Consider the following 16,527-nt stretch of genomic DNA (forward strand, 5'->3'; position numbering starts at 1 on the left):
GGGTGGCAGAGGGAGAGGGAGGGAGAGAATCACAAGCAGACTCTGCTCTGAGATCACGACCCGAGTTGAAGTCAAGACCCACCTTCTTAACCGACTGAGCCCCCCCGGCCCCCCCCCCTCGGGGTTATAGATACACCTAGCCCATGACCACAAGGGGCCTGTGCCTTGTAGTCTGAGAAGCACCCCGAGCAGAGGCTGGCCAAATAGACCATGGGGATGTTGTCACAGAATGGCAACTCCTGAGTCTGTAGCACAGGAGAACAGTCTGGGTTGTTGAACATGGTATGGACTGATAGCTCTTTCCTTGCCTTGTCTCAATGTATCAACAGATAAAAATGAGTGCCAGTTTGGAGCCACTGTGGTCTGTGGAAACCACACCTCTTGCCACAACACACTCGGGGGCTTTTACTGCATTTGCCTCGAAGGATATCGAGCCACGAACAACAACAAAACATTCATTCCCAATGATGGCACCTTTTGCACAGGTACTCAAGGGGGGGTGGCGGGGCAGGGGCGGCTGCGGTGATGGCAGGACAGTGTCTGGCGTGTGGAGGAGGGAGAGGGCAGGGCCGGGACAGGGTGTGATCGAAGGGAGGGACTCTCCTTTGAGAAGGCCTAGAGGAAAATTTGCACGTGGACTGAGTGTTAGTTAGTAAGAGGAAATTATTGTCAGCTTTGCTCGCCGGCGTAACAGCATCGTGATATTGGGCGTAATATTCTTATTTCCAGAGATGCATGCTGGAGTATCTAGGGGTATTATGAAGTACCTAGTGTTACTGTGATCTAGAAGATATCTTAAATGACAAACTGAACAGTTGTTGAATCTTGGGGGGGGTGCGGTCTATGATGCGAGGTCACTGTAATATTCTTTCTCTAGAATATTCTGTGCGTTTGAACGTTTTTCTACCAAACAAGGAGGGACTCTCAGAGATGATGTGCCAGCTGCAAGCTTCTGTAACCCCAGGTGGGGTGTTCTTGGGGTGGCTCTGGCACCCACCACTGTGCACACTGCCCACTAGGACCCAGGGTGTGGACATGGTGATGATGGCTCCCGAGACGTCTCTAACAGCGAGGTGCCCTGTTAGAGTTGGGATTTCCTCTCAGAGGACTGAGCTGGGTGAGGGGTGCATTGTTTTGAATCTCAGTAGCTTTGAAGCTTTGGGCATGTGGTAGTTGAATACAGTGGGTGGGCGAAATCCTAATTTTCAGTGGGCCCTGCAACTATTGGCTGGACTCTATGTTACAGCATGTCATGACATTATAGCTCTTTGGTTTTCTAAGAAAAACCTATAAACAATAAAGTAGAGGAAAGGCAGGAAAAGACTCCTGGTTCTACGATGGTTTTGCATAGACTTAATGACTCTGCTTAAAAGCTTTGTGATATTTAAAGGTTTTCGGGGAAAAGGAAGGGAGAGAACATGTTTTATCTCCTTACCCGCAAGGAGGCACAGATTCTGATGCTCTGATTCATTCTCCCTCTTGACCTGTACCGAGGTAAAAATCCTGCAGGGGGTACATTTGATTTATTTTTGGCATGAATGAACTGCATTCCCTCAGAGAGAACGTGTTATGATATACTGTTGTTTTAGGCAGCAAATTGCTTGTCGTATGGTTGCGGAAGTGCGGTGCTGCCGAATTAAATTAGATGTGTTAAAAAAAATAACATACCAATTTTTTAAAAAACCCTTACAAGATGATGAGATGGTGTTCATTCAGTACACATTTCTCCTGTACCTACTGTGTGCCAAGGCTGTGCCAGTGGGAGGTGATGGCAGACAGCTAATTTCAGTGTAAAATATAAAGCAAAGGCCACTTAGGGCACCTGGAATCTATAAGAGCCCTTATCTTGGAAGCTGGGAAGGGAACTTTCTGGAGGACATGATACCCGAAATTGTGTTTTCAGAGGCTATGAGAGTTTGCTGGGAAAAACTTCTATAACTGCGTATATCACTCTAGTTCCCAAGGATGTGTTTGACTTTAAAAAAATAAGAAGGAGGAGGAGAAGTGAGAAATATTTTATGCAAGAGCCAAATAGATGTCAGCCTAGTAAGAACCAGTCTTCCTGGAACAAAATCCTAATCTTGGCTCTGCTTCTATTTCTTCTACTTCTTGTAATTATTTAGTGACTTTTTTTTAATGAGATATAATTCACATACCATCAAATTCGCTCTTTGAAGGTATACAATTCAGTGTTTTATAGTATACACAAAGTTGTGGAATAATCACCACTATCTAATTTTAGAATATCTCCGTCACCTCAAAAGAAGCCCCAACATCTGTTGTCAATCATCCTCATGACCTTTCCTTTTGAGGTTTCCAGTTATCACTTTGTAAAAGCTGATGGACTTCTCTCAAGGATACTGAGTTTCTATCAGCATTACAGTTGCCACAGAAACATCAGTGGACTTTTTAGCTGGGGCAGAGGCTTTAGCAAGTTTTGGGGTATCAGCAGTTATCCAGTGTTTGTCTGGAATCACAGGATATGAGTCCTAGTTCCATGAATTCCAAGCACTCCTGCAACCGGGTGTGGATTGTACTTTGCAGAGTTCAAGCCAAATTCAGGAGCTGGTTGCACGTAGGCCTCTTTGGATGTCACCAACGAGAGATGAGGAATGAGTTTTAGGGGCAGATGTCCCGGCCCCCAGGGCTGTCCCCAAACAAATTCTGGAGATCACGGAAACTTTGCAGATGAAGAAGCTCTGTGGCACTTGCAGTGTGAGGGTGGTTGGGGAGAAAGGGAACTGATGTGGGACTAGGCCTGGGGCTGTCATCTCCCTACCAGTGTGGCCCCAAGGACCATGGCCCTACCGTGTCTGCTGAAAACTGCAAAATTTAAAAAAAAAGAAAGAAAAAGACAGAAAAAAATAGAAAAAAAAAAAAAAAAAGGAAACTGCAAAATGCCTTTGAATTCCCCAAGTCTTGGGAATCCATCTCGACTCAGATGTCAGCTACAACCTTCTTTTTCGTCAGCTCATTTCCTGCATCAGGGGCCTGATGCCATTTCTTCTAGGGAAATGTAACGGTATTTCAGCCTTGACTAGGATATGGGGAAATGGGAAGGGGAAAAAAAAAAGAGGACCTAGAGGCAGTGAATGCCTTGCCATTCATCAGTTTCTGGAACCTTCTACTGAGAGCCTGCTTCACATAGATCTGTCTGCGGTGAAGTAAACACCTTCATTCCTAGGTGTGAATCCCTACCCCTGCCAAGACCGGCCTGTTGGTTTCTCTCCCAGGTCAGGAACCTGTTTTCCATGTGAGCCTTGGCTCACAAGCTTCTCAGCTGCCCAGTTGTTTCAGGTCCTGGAGCAGCCTGCTGTGGACTCCGACACGATGTGTGGTCCCACTGAGGTTCCGCCGGCTCTGTGTGGGGTATTGCTCAATGGGCTTGCAGCTGTCCTGAGGTTTCTCCAGTGCTCTCTCCATATGGGATTCTGTTCCCCAAATCCCGATCCTTTGTTTTAGCTGGGTTTTATTCCAAAGTGTCATGTTTTACTACTTTGAAGGAAGGAGGGAACAGGGAAAGATAAACCTAAGGAAGAGTGCACTGGGGAGTCCTTATTCTCCGCCTCTCCAGAGCTCTGCTCATAACCAGTGGCTTCTTGATTACTTTCCCTGTGGGATTCCCCTAACACCTGCTTAGGTCTCTCATGGTGGTGGGTGATGGCTTCAGGCCCTCGCTACTGCTCCAGTTCTTAGGAAGGAAAGAGAGGCCAAAGACTCCGAATTAGAAGATATTTAAAGCAAAGCACCCTTCCCTTAAATGCTAGAGGCCTTGACTAAGGCACTGTTGTTTTTCTTGGGGAGTGGAGAAGCATGCCGCCCACACTTCACTCTTGTCTCTCGCTTCCCAAGGCCCTGTTGAGTGTAGTAAAATATGGACACATCGTTCTTTTTCGCTCCACTAATTTAAAGTTTTGGGAGGGGTAATTGGGACAAGAGCTTTGAAGCATCTATAAAACAGGTTTTCCTAAGCAACCTATCAATATTGGCAAGATTGTGAAGGAAGTGGGTAGCCCTTTGTCTTCAGGCTCTTTGCTCATGACCAGTGCCTCTATGAGCATGACCTTGGAAATGGCTCTCCATGTATTCAGCTATTGCTTTAGCAAAGGTTCTATGTCAAGGGACACCTGGGTGGCTCAGTGGTTGAGCATCTGCCTTTGGCTTGGGTGGTGATCCTGGGGTCCTGGGATCAGGTCCTGCATCAGGCTCCCCTTGGGGAGTCTGCTTCTCTCTCTGCCTGTGTCTCTGCACCTCTCTATGTGTCTCTCATGAATAAATAAATAAAATCTAAAAAATTTTTTAAAAGGTTATGTGTCAAGAAGAATAGAGTTGTTACCCTAGGATAGAGCTCTGGGATAGAGTAAAAATAATTGGGTCATAAAATTCTGATTGTGATGATCTATGATTGTTCTTCCTAAAACAAGACAGAAGAATAAGTCAGTGTTTTTCCCCCTAAGAGTATAGCTTTGTTTCTTCCATTTATTAAAAAAAATCACGTACTCACGTAGAGTGGTCAAGCAGTTATGCAAAAGCATAAAGGACAAAAAAATCATATTAATTCAGAGGTTGCAATGCTTAATATTTTGGGAAAGTTCTTTTTTTTTTTTTTTAAGAGGGTTGGGGGAGGGCAGAGAGAGAGAGATAGAGGGAGAGAGAGAATCCTAAGCAGGCTCTGTGCCCAGCCCGAGCCCCTTGTGGGATTTGATCTCACAACCCTGAGATCATGACCTGACCAGAAATCAGGAGGCGGACACTTAATTGACTGAGCCACCCAGGTGCCCAGTAAATCTCTTTTAAGATGCCTCTATGCATATGTACTGCAATCATATTTATATTTTTATTTATTTATATATAGTTAAAGATTTTATTTATTTATTTTATATAGGGGCAGGGAGTGAGTGGAGGGGCAGAGGAGGAGGGAAAGGAACAAGCAGACTCCATGCTGAGCTTGGAGCCTGATGTGGAGCTTGATCCCACGACCCAGAGATCACAACCTGAGTCAAGATCAAGAGTCAGACCCTCAACTGGCTGAGCCTCCCAGGTGCCCCTGCAATCATAATTTTAGATTAATAACATGTAAACATACATTGTCCCACTATATGATATTTTATTTCCGTAACACGTGATACTGTTTTCTCTACATGTAACTCCATGAAGAGAAGACGGAAGTTATTTTAGTCACAGCACATGATCTTTCCATTTCAGTAAGAATAAATACAGGGGGCACTTGCCTGACTCAGTTGGTAGAGCATGTGACTCTTGATCTTAGGGTTGTGAGTTCAAGCCCTATGCTGGGAGTAGAGATTACTTAAAATTAAAATCTTAAAGGGGCACCTGAATGGCTCAGTTGGTTAAACATCCAACTCTTGGTTTTGGCCCAGGTCATGATCTCATGAGTTGTGAGACTGAGCCCTGCGTTGGGTTCCACACTCAGTGGGGAGTCTGCATGAAGATTCTCTCCCTCTGTCCCTCTTAGACCCACTCACTCTAGCTCTCTCTCTCAAATAAATAAGGAAATCTTTAAAAAATCTTTAAGAAACTCTATATAGCTCAAGAGAAATGAAAATATATGTTCACAAAGACTTGCACACAAATGTTCGTGATAGGAACACCTGGGTGGCTCAGCAGTTGAGCGTTTGCCTTCAGCTCAGGGCGTGATCCCAGGATCTGGGATTGAGTCCCATATCGGGCTCCCTGTGAGGAGCCTGCTTCTCCCTCTGCCTATGTCTCTGCCTCTCTCTCTCTCTGTCTCTCATTAATAAATACATAAATCTTTAAAAAATAAAACAAAACAAAAACAATGTTCATAATATCTAAACTGGAAAGACCCCAAATGTCCAATCAACGGGAGGATGGATAAACAAGTTTGGTGCATTCCTGGAGTGGAGTACTACTCACCAAGGAGAGGAACTCTCTATTGATACACGCACAACAAGGAGGAATCTCAAAGACATTATGTTGTATAGAAGATGGTCTTCACAAAAATGTGCACTATGAGAGTCCATTTATATGAAATACAGGCAAAAATAAGTTATAGTGATAGAAATTAGAAGGTGTTTTTTTGGGGCACCTGGTTGGGTCAGTTGGTGGAGTGTGTGATGCTTAGAGTTGTGAGTTCGAGCCCCATGTTGGGTATAGAGGTTTTACTTAAAAGTAAAATCTTTCTTCCTTTCTTTTTTTTTTTTTTTTTTTTTTTTTAAATAAAGGTGATTGTTTAAGGGGAGGGGAGGATTGGCTGGGAAGAAACGTGAGGAAACTTGCTGGATGATCGAAATGTTTTATCTCTTGTTTTGGATGTTGGCCCCATGGTTGTATGAGATTTTCACAACTCACGAACTATATACACTTAAGATCAGTACATTTTTGGGGGATGCATGGGTGGCTCAGTTGGTTAAGTGTCTGATTTGTGATTTCATAATTTTTAAAAAGATTTTATTTATTTATTCATGACAGACAGACACACACACACACACAGAGGCAGAGGCACAGGCAGAGGGAGAAGTAGGCTCCATGCAGGGAGCCTGATGTGAGACTCGATCCTGGGTCCCCAGGATCACGCCCTGTGCTGAAGGCGGTGCTAAACCACTGAGCCACCCAGGGATCCCTGACTCGTGATTTCAGCTTAGGTCCTGATCTCATGGGCTGTGACATTGAGCCCTGAGTTGGGCTCCACACTCTGCAGGGATCTGACTGATTCTCTCCCTCTGCCCCTCCTCCCCATTCTCTCTCTCTCAAATAAATCAATCTTAAAAAAAAAAAAAATCAGTACATTTATTTATTTATTTATTTATTTATTTATTTTTTTTTAGATCAGTACTTTTAAAATATAAATTATAACACGTGAAAGTTAATATAGAGATTGATATATAATACCTTTACCATTAACTACATGGAATTTATTATGTGGCTGTACTATGTTACTTAACTGATTATTTTTTCCCCTACCATGGTTTTTCTCTCTCTTTTTTTTTTTTTTTGTTTTGGGCGTGTGTTTTTTTCTATCATAAGAAATGCTATAATGAACATCCTTTTACCTACGTCCTTATAGATAATTATCTCTTTGTTATAAATTCTGGAAAATAATTTCTGTGTCAAAGGTCTACCTTTGCATTGTTACTTTGCAGTACAGAATGTCTTCCAACAAGTTCACACCAGTATTCTCTCTCACTAATCATTTCATGAAGGTCTTTATTTCTTCACATCCTTGCCAGCACTGGATATGAGCAATGAATGATGTGAGTTTACCAGTCTTTTTTATTTTATTTTATTTTATTTATTTATTTATTTATTTATTTATTTATTTTTTAAAGATTTGATTTATTTATTCATGAGAGACAGAGAGAGAGAGAGGCAGAGACACAGGCAGAGGGAGAAGCAGGCCCCAGGCAGGGAGCCCGACGCAGGACTCAATCCCAGGTCTCCAGGATCACGCCCTGGGCTGAAGGCAGTGCTAAACTGCTGAGTCACCTGGTTGCCCCAGTCTTGATTTTAAATGGGTGTTTGTGTCCCTCTAAATGTGGCTTCTTAAGAAGTAGGCTTCTTGGCTGAACTTGCCATTTGAGGAAGGCAAGATGGCAGGAAAAAACCCAGTGATGTGACTTTCCAAGATGTGAGGAAATAATTTTCGTCTCACCTGCATGGAGTTGGAAGGAACTGATTCTTAGTTGGGTATATGGAGAAGCGTAGACTGTGAGAGCTTTTGAATAAATGTGAAATTTCTTCAGTGCACTTTTCTCACCGAGTCCATTCTGATTTTTCAGATTTTCAAGGCTTCTCCAGGCAAGGGCTTGCACGTTCTCAGCCTTGCCTCTCTGGCTCGCCTGCCAAAGCTAAACTCTTACCTCTTTGACACTCCTGTTCTAGCTCAGGGTCCTCCAGATGGGTCTTCTGATTCTGCCCTAGAGCATCACATCCAGTGGGGCAAACCAGGTGGCCACTCCCCAGACCGAAGCCAGGAAAGCCCTGAGAGTATGTGTGTGTGTGTGTGTGTGTGTGTGTGAGAGAGAGAGAGAGAGAGAGAGAGAGAGAGAGAGAGAGAAAGAGAGAGAGAGAGCATTGCTCATGGTCACACTGAGGGGCAAGTGCAGGCTCTGGGGGAGTGGCTTGTGCTCCAGGGAGAACTGAGTCCATAGAAAGGCAAGGCCCATTCATGTATTAGCCAACATGTATTGAAGACCTAATTAGCTTCATTTTACAAAAGGGCTTTAGAAAGGTTAAGGAACCTTAATATATCTAGCAAGTAGCCGAATCAGTTCTCAAACCTGGGTCTGTTTGACTTTCAAACTGAGGCTGTTAGATGAAAGGAGTAAATACAGAACACCGGGGCTCTGGGATCAGGTCATCGTGTCCTGCTCAGTTTTGCTACTTTCTGGTAAGGAATTGTTCTGGCTGTGGATAAAGTTAAATAGTCCTGTATATACAATAGGACAAAAGAGAATTTCCCCCTTGATTAGTTAAATATGTTAATCCGGTTGCTCAGTTGCTCAGAGTGTTTCTCGTTCACAAGCAAACATGTTATGACCTTGGAGCCCCCATGGAATCCACCACTTGGAGAAGTTATTCTAATGAACTAAACATGTTTACCCAGCCAAGATTCTAGAATAGGTTAGAAGAGTGATGGCTTGTGAACATTGAGAGGTTCATTAAAAGTAAAAAAATCACGTCATGCTCATCTCAGGGATAGGTGATAGGTACTTCCAGACTTCATTAAGACAATTGACATCTTCGACAATGCCTGTGGCCAGGATGGAATTATTGGTTGGATGATGGTCCAGTCCGATTGTAATGGGAGCCACAGTGTGGCTAGTGGTTAAGGGTATGGTCCTGGAGCCAGGTATCTGGTTTCAAGCTCTGACTTTCCCACCCCTTGACCTGGGTGACTTTAGTGCAGCTACTAACCCACTCTCTGCTTCACTTACTTCCTCTGTAAAATGGGAATAATAATAGCATCTTCCTCATGGGGTTATTGTGAGGAATGAGTTGAAAATAATTAGTAATAAGTGGTGAAGTGTTAGAACAGTGGCTGGCATGCACAGGATGTCATACAGGAGTCATTGTGATTAGCTCTCATTATAACAATCATTGTTATTAGGTTGTTGAATGACTGGACACAAAGCAAACTGATTAATGACTTCAGTGACTCATACAGAGCTGATCAGTATCTAGAAACTCTAAGTCTTTTCCATACCATCACTACCTAACCACATTTTTGCCCTGTAGGATTGGCACTGCCAGTACCAGAAGTCTACCGAAAAATCCATTTATTCACTCACTGTCTTTTGAGGAGTCTGAGGCAGATGGGCAGGCTAGGAGATGAATCTAAAAATATATTTTAAGAATCCTCTGTTAAACAATACCCCAAACTCCATGATTCTATTAGCAACAATTGTTTAACTGAGTTTTTGTTGGTTTCATTTCATTTTGTTGTGTTATTGTTGTTGTTTTTTTACTTATGTTTCCCCCTTTCTTGACATGATTTATCCTGATGTTTTTCACTGGCTTGAATACTTTAAAAAATCTTTTTCAGAAAAGAAATGTCAGGGGTTGCCTGGGTGGCTCAGTTGGTTGATCATTCGACTCTTGATCTCGGCTCAGGTCTTGATCTCACTGTTCTGAGTTCAGGCCTTGCATTGGACTCCGTGCTGGCTGTGCAGCCAACTTAAAAAAAAAAAAAAAAAAAAAGATTAAGAAAACAGGTTAAAAAAAGATTAAAAAAAAAGAAATGTCAATAATATAATTTCTGAGATCCTTCATGTTCTAAAGTGTCATTCCTTGACTTAAATATAGTACTATGTCTTGCTTCCTTTTCCTTAGAACTCTGTAAATATTATTCCATTCCTATTTGGTGTTTCAGACAAAAAGTCCTAGGTCAGGTTGGTTTTCTCTTCATTATAGATTATCATTTCTTCCTCTCCTGTTTTCAGAGATTTTTCTTTTAATCCATGAAATTCAGAATGATTTTCACTTTTCAACATTAATGTCTGTTGCCTCAAAAGGCTGTTTTTTTCTTTTTAAGATTTTATTTATTGATTCATGAGAGACAGAGAGAGAGAGGCAGAGACACAGGCAGAGGGAGAAGCAGGCTCCATGCAGGGAGCCCGATGCAGGACTTGATCCCAGGACCCCAGGATCACGCCCTGGGCTGAAGGCAGGTGCTAAACCACTGAGTCACCCCGAGATCCCCTCAAAAGGCTGTTTGGATGTGAATACATAAGCAGAGGAAATTTTTCCTTTGATATTAGCTTTTTAAAGGATTTATTTATTTATTTAAGAGATTGAGAGAGAGAGAGAGCATGAGCGGGAGGGGCAGAGCTAGAGAGAATTTCAAGCAGACTGCACTGAGCACAGAGCCTGACTCAGGGCTCAGTCCCATGACCCTGAGATCATGACCTGAGCCAAAACCAAGAGTTGGACACTTACCCGACTGAGCCACCTAGGTACCCCCTACAATTCCGCTAAAAGGAATTTTACATCTTTTGGATCTGTTCTTATATTGTTTATTGTCCTATAGCTTCTGTCTCATATAATTTCTTTTTCTATATGTTTCTGGAGAATTTTTTTTAAGATTTTATTTATTTACCCATGAGAGATACAGAGAGAGAGGCAGAGACAGGAAGAGGGAGAAGCAGGTTCCCCTCAGGGAGCCCAATGTGGGACCTGATCCCAGGACCCTGGGAACACACCCTGAGCTGAAGGCAGATGCTCAACCACTGAGCCACCCAGGTGCTCTGGAGAGTTTGCCAAGTTGGAATTTGCAAATTTAGTTTTCAGCAGTGACCAACCTCTATTGGGTTCAATGCCTCTATTGGGTTTTTATTTTTGACATTCATATTTTATTTTTAATTTCCAGAATCTCATTGTTTCTTCAGGAGTTCCCCTCTTTTTGTATTGATTACAATATCTTCTTTTTTAAAAAAAAAAATTATTTTTAAGTAATCTCTATACCCAATATGGGACTTGAACTCACAACCCTGAGATCAAGAGTCACACTGTCCTGACTGAGCCAGCCAGGCACCTTGATTACAGTATCCTCTTAAACTCATTTGGACTTCCGCATCTCTTCATATGTCCAGAGTGTTTTGGTCATCTATTATAATGGTACTCCCTGCCCCACCCCCTGCTCGGCTCCACTGAATGGCTTAAAACAGCACTTTATTATTACTCACAGTTCCATGGCTAGGTGCTTGTCTCACTCATGTGGAAACATTCAGCTGGCGGCTGGGCTGGGCTGGTAGGTAAAAGAAGGCCGCTTCTACATCCCAGGGCCTTGATGCTGACTGTTGGCCAGGGCACCTTAGTTTTCCATGTGGTGTCTCAATTTGAGGGTGTCCCCTGAATGGCTTCTCTCCCAAGCATGATAGTGTGGATTTCCTTACAGCATGGCCACTGTGTTCCAACAGGGGGATAGAGGAAGCTACCAGTCATCTCCACGGTTAAGTTCAGAGCAGGCACAGGGTTAACTTTCACATTTTATTGTCTTAAGCAAGTCTCCAGACCAACCCAAGGGGAGAAGAGATGGATTCCACTATTGACTCCCTAAGAAGTGGCCACTATCTATAGTGATGATCTCTCAGATTTTCCCCCAAATTTGCTGCAGTAAGATGTAGGTTGATCAGAATTGGTAGCTTGTAGGGTCTCTTTCAGGATTTAAATGAATTACTGGCTCCTAAACAATGATTAGTGAGTGATGAGGAGTCCATTGGGCCACGACCACAAACAAACAAACAGGAGAATATAGTGAATTTTAATAAAGGCAGAAACACATTTAAAAGAGTTCTGATATTATATTCTTCCTTTTTTTGTAAAATTATGGTGTTAGTGTAGGTTTTAGAAAATAAAAGACAAAACAAAACACTCTTTCCTGGCAAAATAGAATATTGGCCACTTTATACTGGTCCTTCCTAAATAACTGGCCTTTAAAATCCCAGAGCCTGGTAACCACCAGGTTTTCTTCAGTCTTGCTCATCTCTTGCTCCCCTGCCTCCTAACCCCCCACCATGGTTCTTGCAAGTGTCCTGGGATAAGTCCCATTTCACTTAAGGTATTTTTTCCTTTAGGTGAAATTCGTGTGTGTGTAGCTCTGATGGAGTTCCTGAAATTTTAGTGTTGTTCTCTAAGCCATTCCTGGGGGAAAAAATCTGCTAACTGGCAGAGTGAGTAATCCAGTCTCTGAATTACTGTGTGGTTTTTACCCCTGTACCTAGTGCTTTTGGTAATCTTTAATTTAGGGGAAAAGTCTGCCAAGTGGCATAGTCTTTTTCTTATTGAAGTTTATCATAAATTCTTATAATCTCGGTAAAAATAATGAGACCCTTCTGGAGTTTCCTCTTATACTACCTGCCTCACCATTCCGTGCCCAGGAGCTAGAAAGAATTTTTCACTCTGGTTTAAATTGTTTTATATTTGGAGTTCTACTTCAGCTATTTTTTTTTTTTTTTAAGAGAAGGACAAAGGAGGGGCAGAGGGAGAGGGAGAGAGACAGAGAAAATCTTAACCAGGCTCCATGCCCAGCATGGAGCCCGAGGAGGGGCTTGATCTCACAACTCTGGGATCATGACCTGAGCTGAAACCAAGAGCCTGATGCTTGACAGGCTAAGCCACCCAGGCACCCCATCCTTCAGGTATTTTAATATGAGGTGGAGGCCATCCTTACTTTGTAGTGATTGAATTTTTTTCAGCATTGTTTTTTTGGGCTCGTTTTGTTGGGTGTCAGAGAGTTGGTGATGGTCATTGGTTTTTGTAAATTTCCAAAATATCCTGGTAAGAATTTATTGAAAACCTTTTAGTGCCGATGGTATAAAGGGTATATGAAAAGAACCTTTGAGGAATGAAATAAAATTCATGATGCCGTTGCAAACAAACGCATCCATTTTTGTAAGGGTAGATTGAGAATGTGAGAACTGGCTGTTCCAATGCTCCCCCCTGCCCCTGTGTTTCCCTTTTTTCTGTTTTTCTCTCCCTTCTTATATCTGGGTCTCAAGACATAGATGAGTGTGAGGTTTCCGGCCTGTGCAGGCGTGGAGGACGGTGTGTGAATACTCATGGAAGCTTCAAATGCTACTGTATGGATGGATACCTGCCAAAGAATGGGCCCGAGCCTTTCCACCCGACCAGAGACGCCACATCATGCACAGGTGGGTTTCTGCCAGAGAAGGAGGCTTTTTGAAACTGGGATTCTGGTCTCAGAGGACTTTCTCCTGCTCTGAGCCTGGGTCTACAGCGTCTGTGTTGGGGATGTGAGTGGAGATTATCTATTCCTTTGCATGTCTGTACAACTTGTGAAATCCAATAACAAAGGTAGAAGGGGTTGGCTATCTTACATTTTTTTTTTTTGAAAGCTACAATTAGTAGCCTTCAGGATTGTTAGCAGTTAATAGATAGTCTCCTATTAAAACGTGATTTTAGGTAGTAAACATAGCCGATCTGGTAAGGACCAGCCTCAGAAAAGTGACTCTGGAAATGACAAAGCCATATATAGGAAGGTATTTTGCAGTTCAAATTTTCTACTTTACTGGGCTAGACTTCTTTTTAACTAGTGTGAATTAGTGAAGGTTGATTGCCAAATTCCATCAGCTTTGTGCTTGTATAGATGCTATTCCCTATGGAAGGCCAGAAGATTGAATAGGGACAGTAGTTGGAAACATGCCCAGAAGTCAAATGGAAATGAATCAGTCTATGTAAAATACCTCTCAGGTGTGTGTAGGGGGGTAGGGGAATGATGGGGTAGAGGTAGAGAGAGAGGATGAATTTTGAAAATTCATATTCAAGTAGTAATGAATTTGACGTTAATTTATTTTCAGAAATAGACTGCGGCACCCCTCCTGAGGTCCCAGATGGCTTGATCATAGGAAATTATACTTCTAGGCTTGGCAGCCAGGTTCGTTATGCTTGCAAAGAAGGATTTTTCAGTGGTCCAGAAGATACAGTTTCAAGCTGCACAGCCTCGGGCACATGGGAGTCCCCAAAATTAAATTGTCAAGGTGAGTTTTCAAAAGGTTCAGGTTCCCAGCTTCTATCATTTTGAGATTGTTTTCATATTTCTCTCTGATTTTTCTCTTTCGGGTACTGAATGCATTAAAGAGATCTGATGAGTTCCTTGTCTCTAGTATTCTCTTGGTATTTTTAGGAATAGTTATCCTCTGCAAATAATAATAACATCTTTTATTTTTCTATATTTATAAAAATCATGTTTCTCTTGATTGACCCACTTGGTTAGTATTTTCAGAGCAAAAATTTAAATAGTAGTATTGATTTTGAGTCTTCTTATTTATGACTTTCATGGCAGTGGTTTTAGTTTTCATTGTTCATTTGTGGTCTTGGCTCTTTTGATGTTATGGATATCTACTTATATTCTTATGTACACTGATCCAGTTCTATGTGCCAAGTGCTCTTAAGCACTTTATATATTGATGCATTCTCTTAGACACGTGTTAAAGTGGCCATCTATGTTACTGCTTTATTTTTTTTTTATTTTTATTTTATTTATGATAGTCACAGAGAGAGAGAGAGAGGCAGAGACACAGGCGGAGGGAGAAGCAGGCTCCATGCACCGGGAGCCTGATGTGGGATTCGATCCTGGGTCTCCAGGATCGCGCCCTGGGCCAAAGGCAGGCGCCAAACCGCTGCGCCACCCAGGGATCCCTATGTTACTGCTTTAAATAAGTCATATGGTAGGTTATATTATTTGCAGATAATGGTCTTACATACTAGTATCTGGAATGGATTCTGGGTCTTTGGATTTTTTTATTCTTTTCATCTGGATTATTTTTGCTAAATTTTCTTTAGAAATTTTACATTGATATTCAGAAGCGAGATTGGTTTATTTTTTTCTATGCTATCTTTGTTGGGTTTGGTGTCAGTATTATTCTAAATTTTAAAAAAAGGATGTGAAAGAATTTCTTTCTTCATTCTCTGGACTATAAATAGACTTTTAAAAGCTTTGGGAGATTTCACTTGCAAATTATCTGCATGTGGCTTTTTTGGAGAGGTAGTCCTTGGGTTATCTTTAAAAATCCTGTACTAACTGGTCTAAGTTTCCTATCCTTTTTTGGTATCCATTTTGGTAATTTACATATTCCTAGAAAATCATCCATTTTACCTAGATTTTTAAACTGTTTTGTAGAGAGAAGCAAAAAACACTCATCTTTATAATTTTTTGTAATTATAGTTGTTTGTAAGTGAAAAATTAGAAACAATCCCAAATATCTATCAATAGGAGGCTGGTTAAATAAATCATGACATATAATGAAATGGAATATTATGCAGCCAATAAAAATTACATTGGAAAAAAAGGAAAAAAAATTACATTGGAAAATTATATTTATTGATATAAATTAGTCCTAACAGTCTATTATTGAGTTATCAACTATATGAATAACATGACATTAATTTTAAAAAACTCGGGGATCTCTGGGTGGCGCAGTGGTTTAGCGCCTGCCTTTGGCCCAGGGCGCGATCCTGGAGACCCAGGATCGAATCCCACGTCGGGCTCCTGGTGCATGGAGCCTGCTTCTCCCTCTTCCTGTGTCTCTGCCTCTCTCTCTCTCTCTCTCTGTGACTATCATAAATAAATAAAAAAAAATTTTTAAAAACTCATGTATGTATATGTTTACAGAAGTTTAGAAGGTTATACAGCAAAATATAAACAGTGGTAACTCCCTTGGGGGGATCCTGGATGATTTTCAATTTTGATATTCTTTCTGTAGTCAAAGAGTTTTAAATGTATTAGACAAAGAAACAAAGCTGTTTCCATTTTGGAAAAAAGAAAACAGTTTTCATTGAATTTTCTGGGTAGCCGGGAAATCTCAGTGATATGCTTGGCTAAGTTAATTCTTAACGCTGTTCTGATTTGCGATTCAGGCTCTAAACACATTTTAATAGTTAATTATCATCCTGGGGGGCTAGGAAATTCTAAAAGTACATTTTAGTTCTAACATTATCTTTCAATGGATCAATTAAATGCAGAACTTCAATTAAAATGTGCCATAATGCATATCAAAGAACCCCCTAAGGATTTATATAGGAAAACCCCAATAATAGAGTTTGTGGGACTTTGAGAACTAGTAGTCATCTGGATTATTGGACTGAGAATGGGGAAAGTTAATTTAGAGAAGAGTACTTGTTACATTCCCCAAAGAACTGTTATTTGGAAGATCTTCACTTCCTTTTTCCCTCGTCTAATAACTGCTCCGTCTGCCTGCTGACACCCTCCACCTCCTCCCCACATGGCCACTGGCTCCTCCAGGCTGTGTCTGCTCCTCTGAGCACACCCCTTCTTATTTATCCTTCATCATCCCTCGGGCTTCAGAATCTGGGCTGCATGCCAGCCGGCACTGTATTTTCAGCTCAGAGGTATAAAGCCACAGGAATTGGGACTTCCACTAAAAACACTGGCAAACTGTGAACTTGGATGTTGCTGAGGAGCAGATACTCAGGGAGGGAGCAGCTGTGTGTTATAGATGCACCTTTGGTGGCCGAATTACCAGACTTCCCCATCAGAGAAGGTACCATTGGTGGATCCCATTGTTT

At 41.8% G+C, this 16,527-nt stretch overlaps 1 protein-coding gene across 2 annotated transcripts in view; it reads left to right on the plus strand.

The window, feature by feature from the left end:
- Window positions 1-16,527, plus strand: part of SUSD1 (sushi domain containing 1) — a 130,042-nt gene that overhangs the window by 14,374 nt on the left and 99,141 nt on the right. For both annotated transcript variants that reach the window (XM_072727672.1, XM_072727673.1), the window contains exons 3-5: window positions 330-485; window positions 12,981-13,133; window positions 13,800-13,979. In XM_072727672.1, coding sequence (XP_072583773.1) covers window positions 330-485; window positions 12,981-13,133; window positions 13,800-13,979 — 489 coding nt within the window. The remainder of the gene's footprint in view (window positions 1-329; window positions 486-12,980; window positions 13,134-13,799; window positions 13,980-16,527) is intronic.

Source organism: Vulpes vulpes, chromosome 12, assembly GCF_048418805.1.
Source record: "Vulpes vulpes isolate BD-2025 chromosome 12, VulVul3, whole genome shotgun sequence".
In the NCBI taxonomy this organism is placed as follows: Eukaryota; Metazoa; Chordata; class Mammalia; order Carnivora; family Canidae; genus Vulpes; species Vulpes vulpes.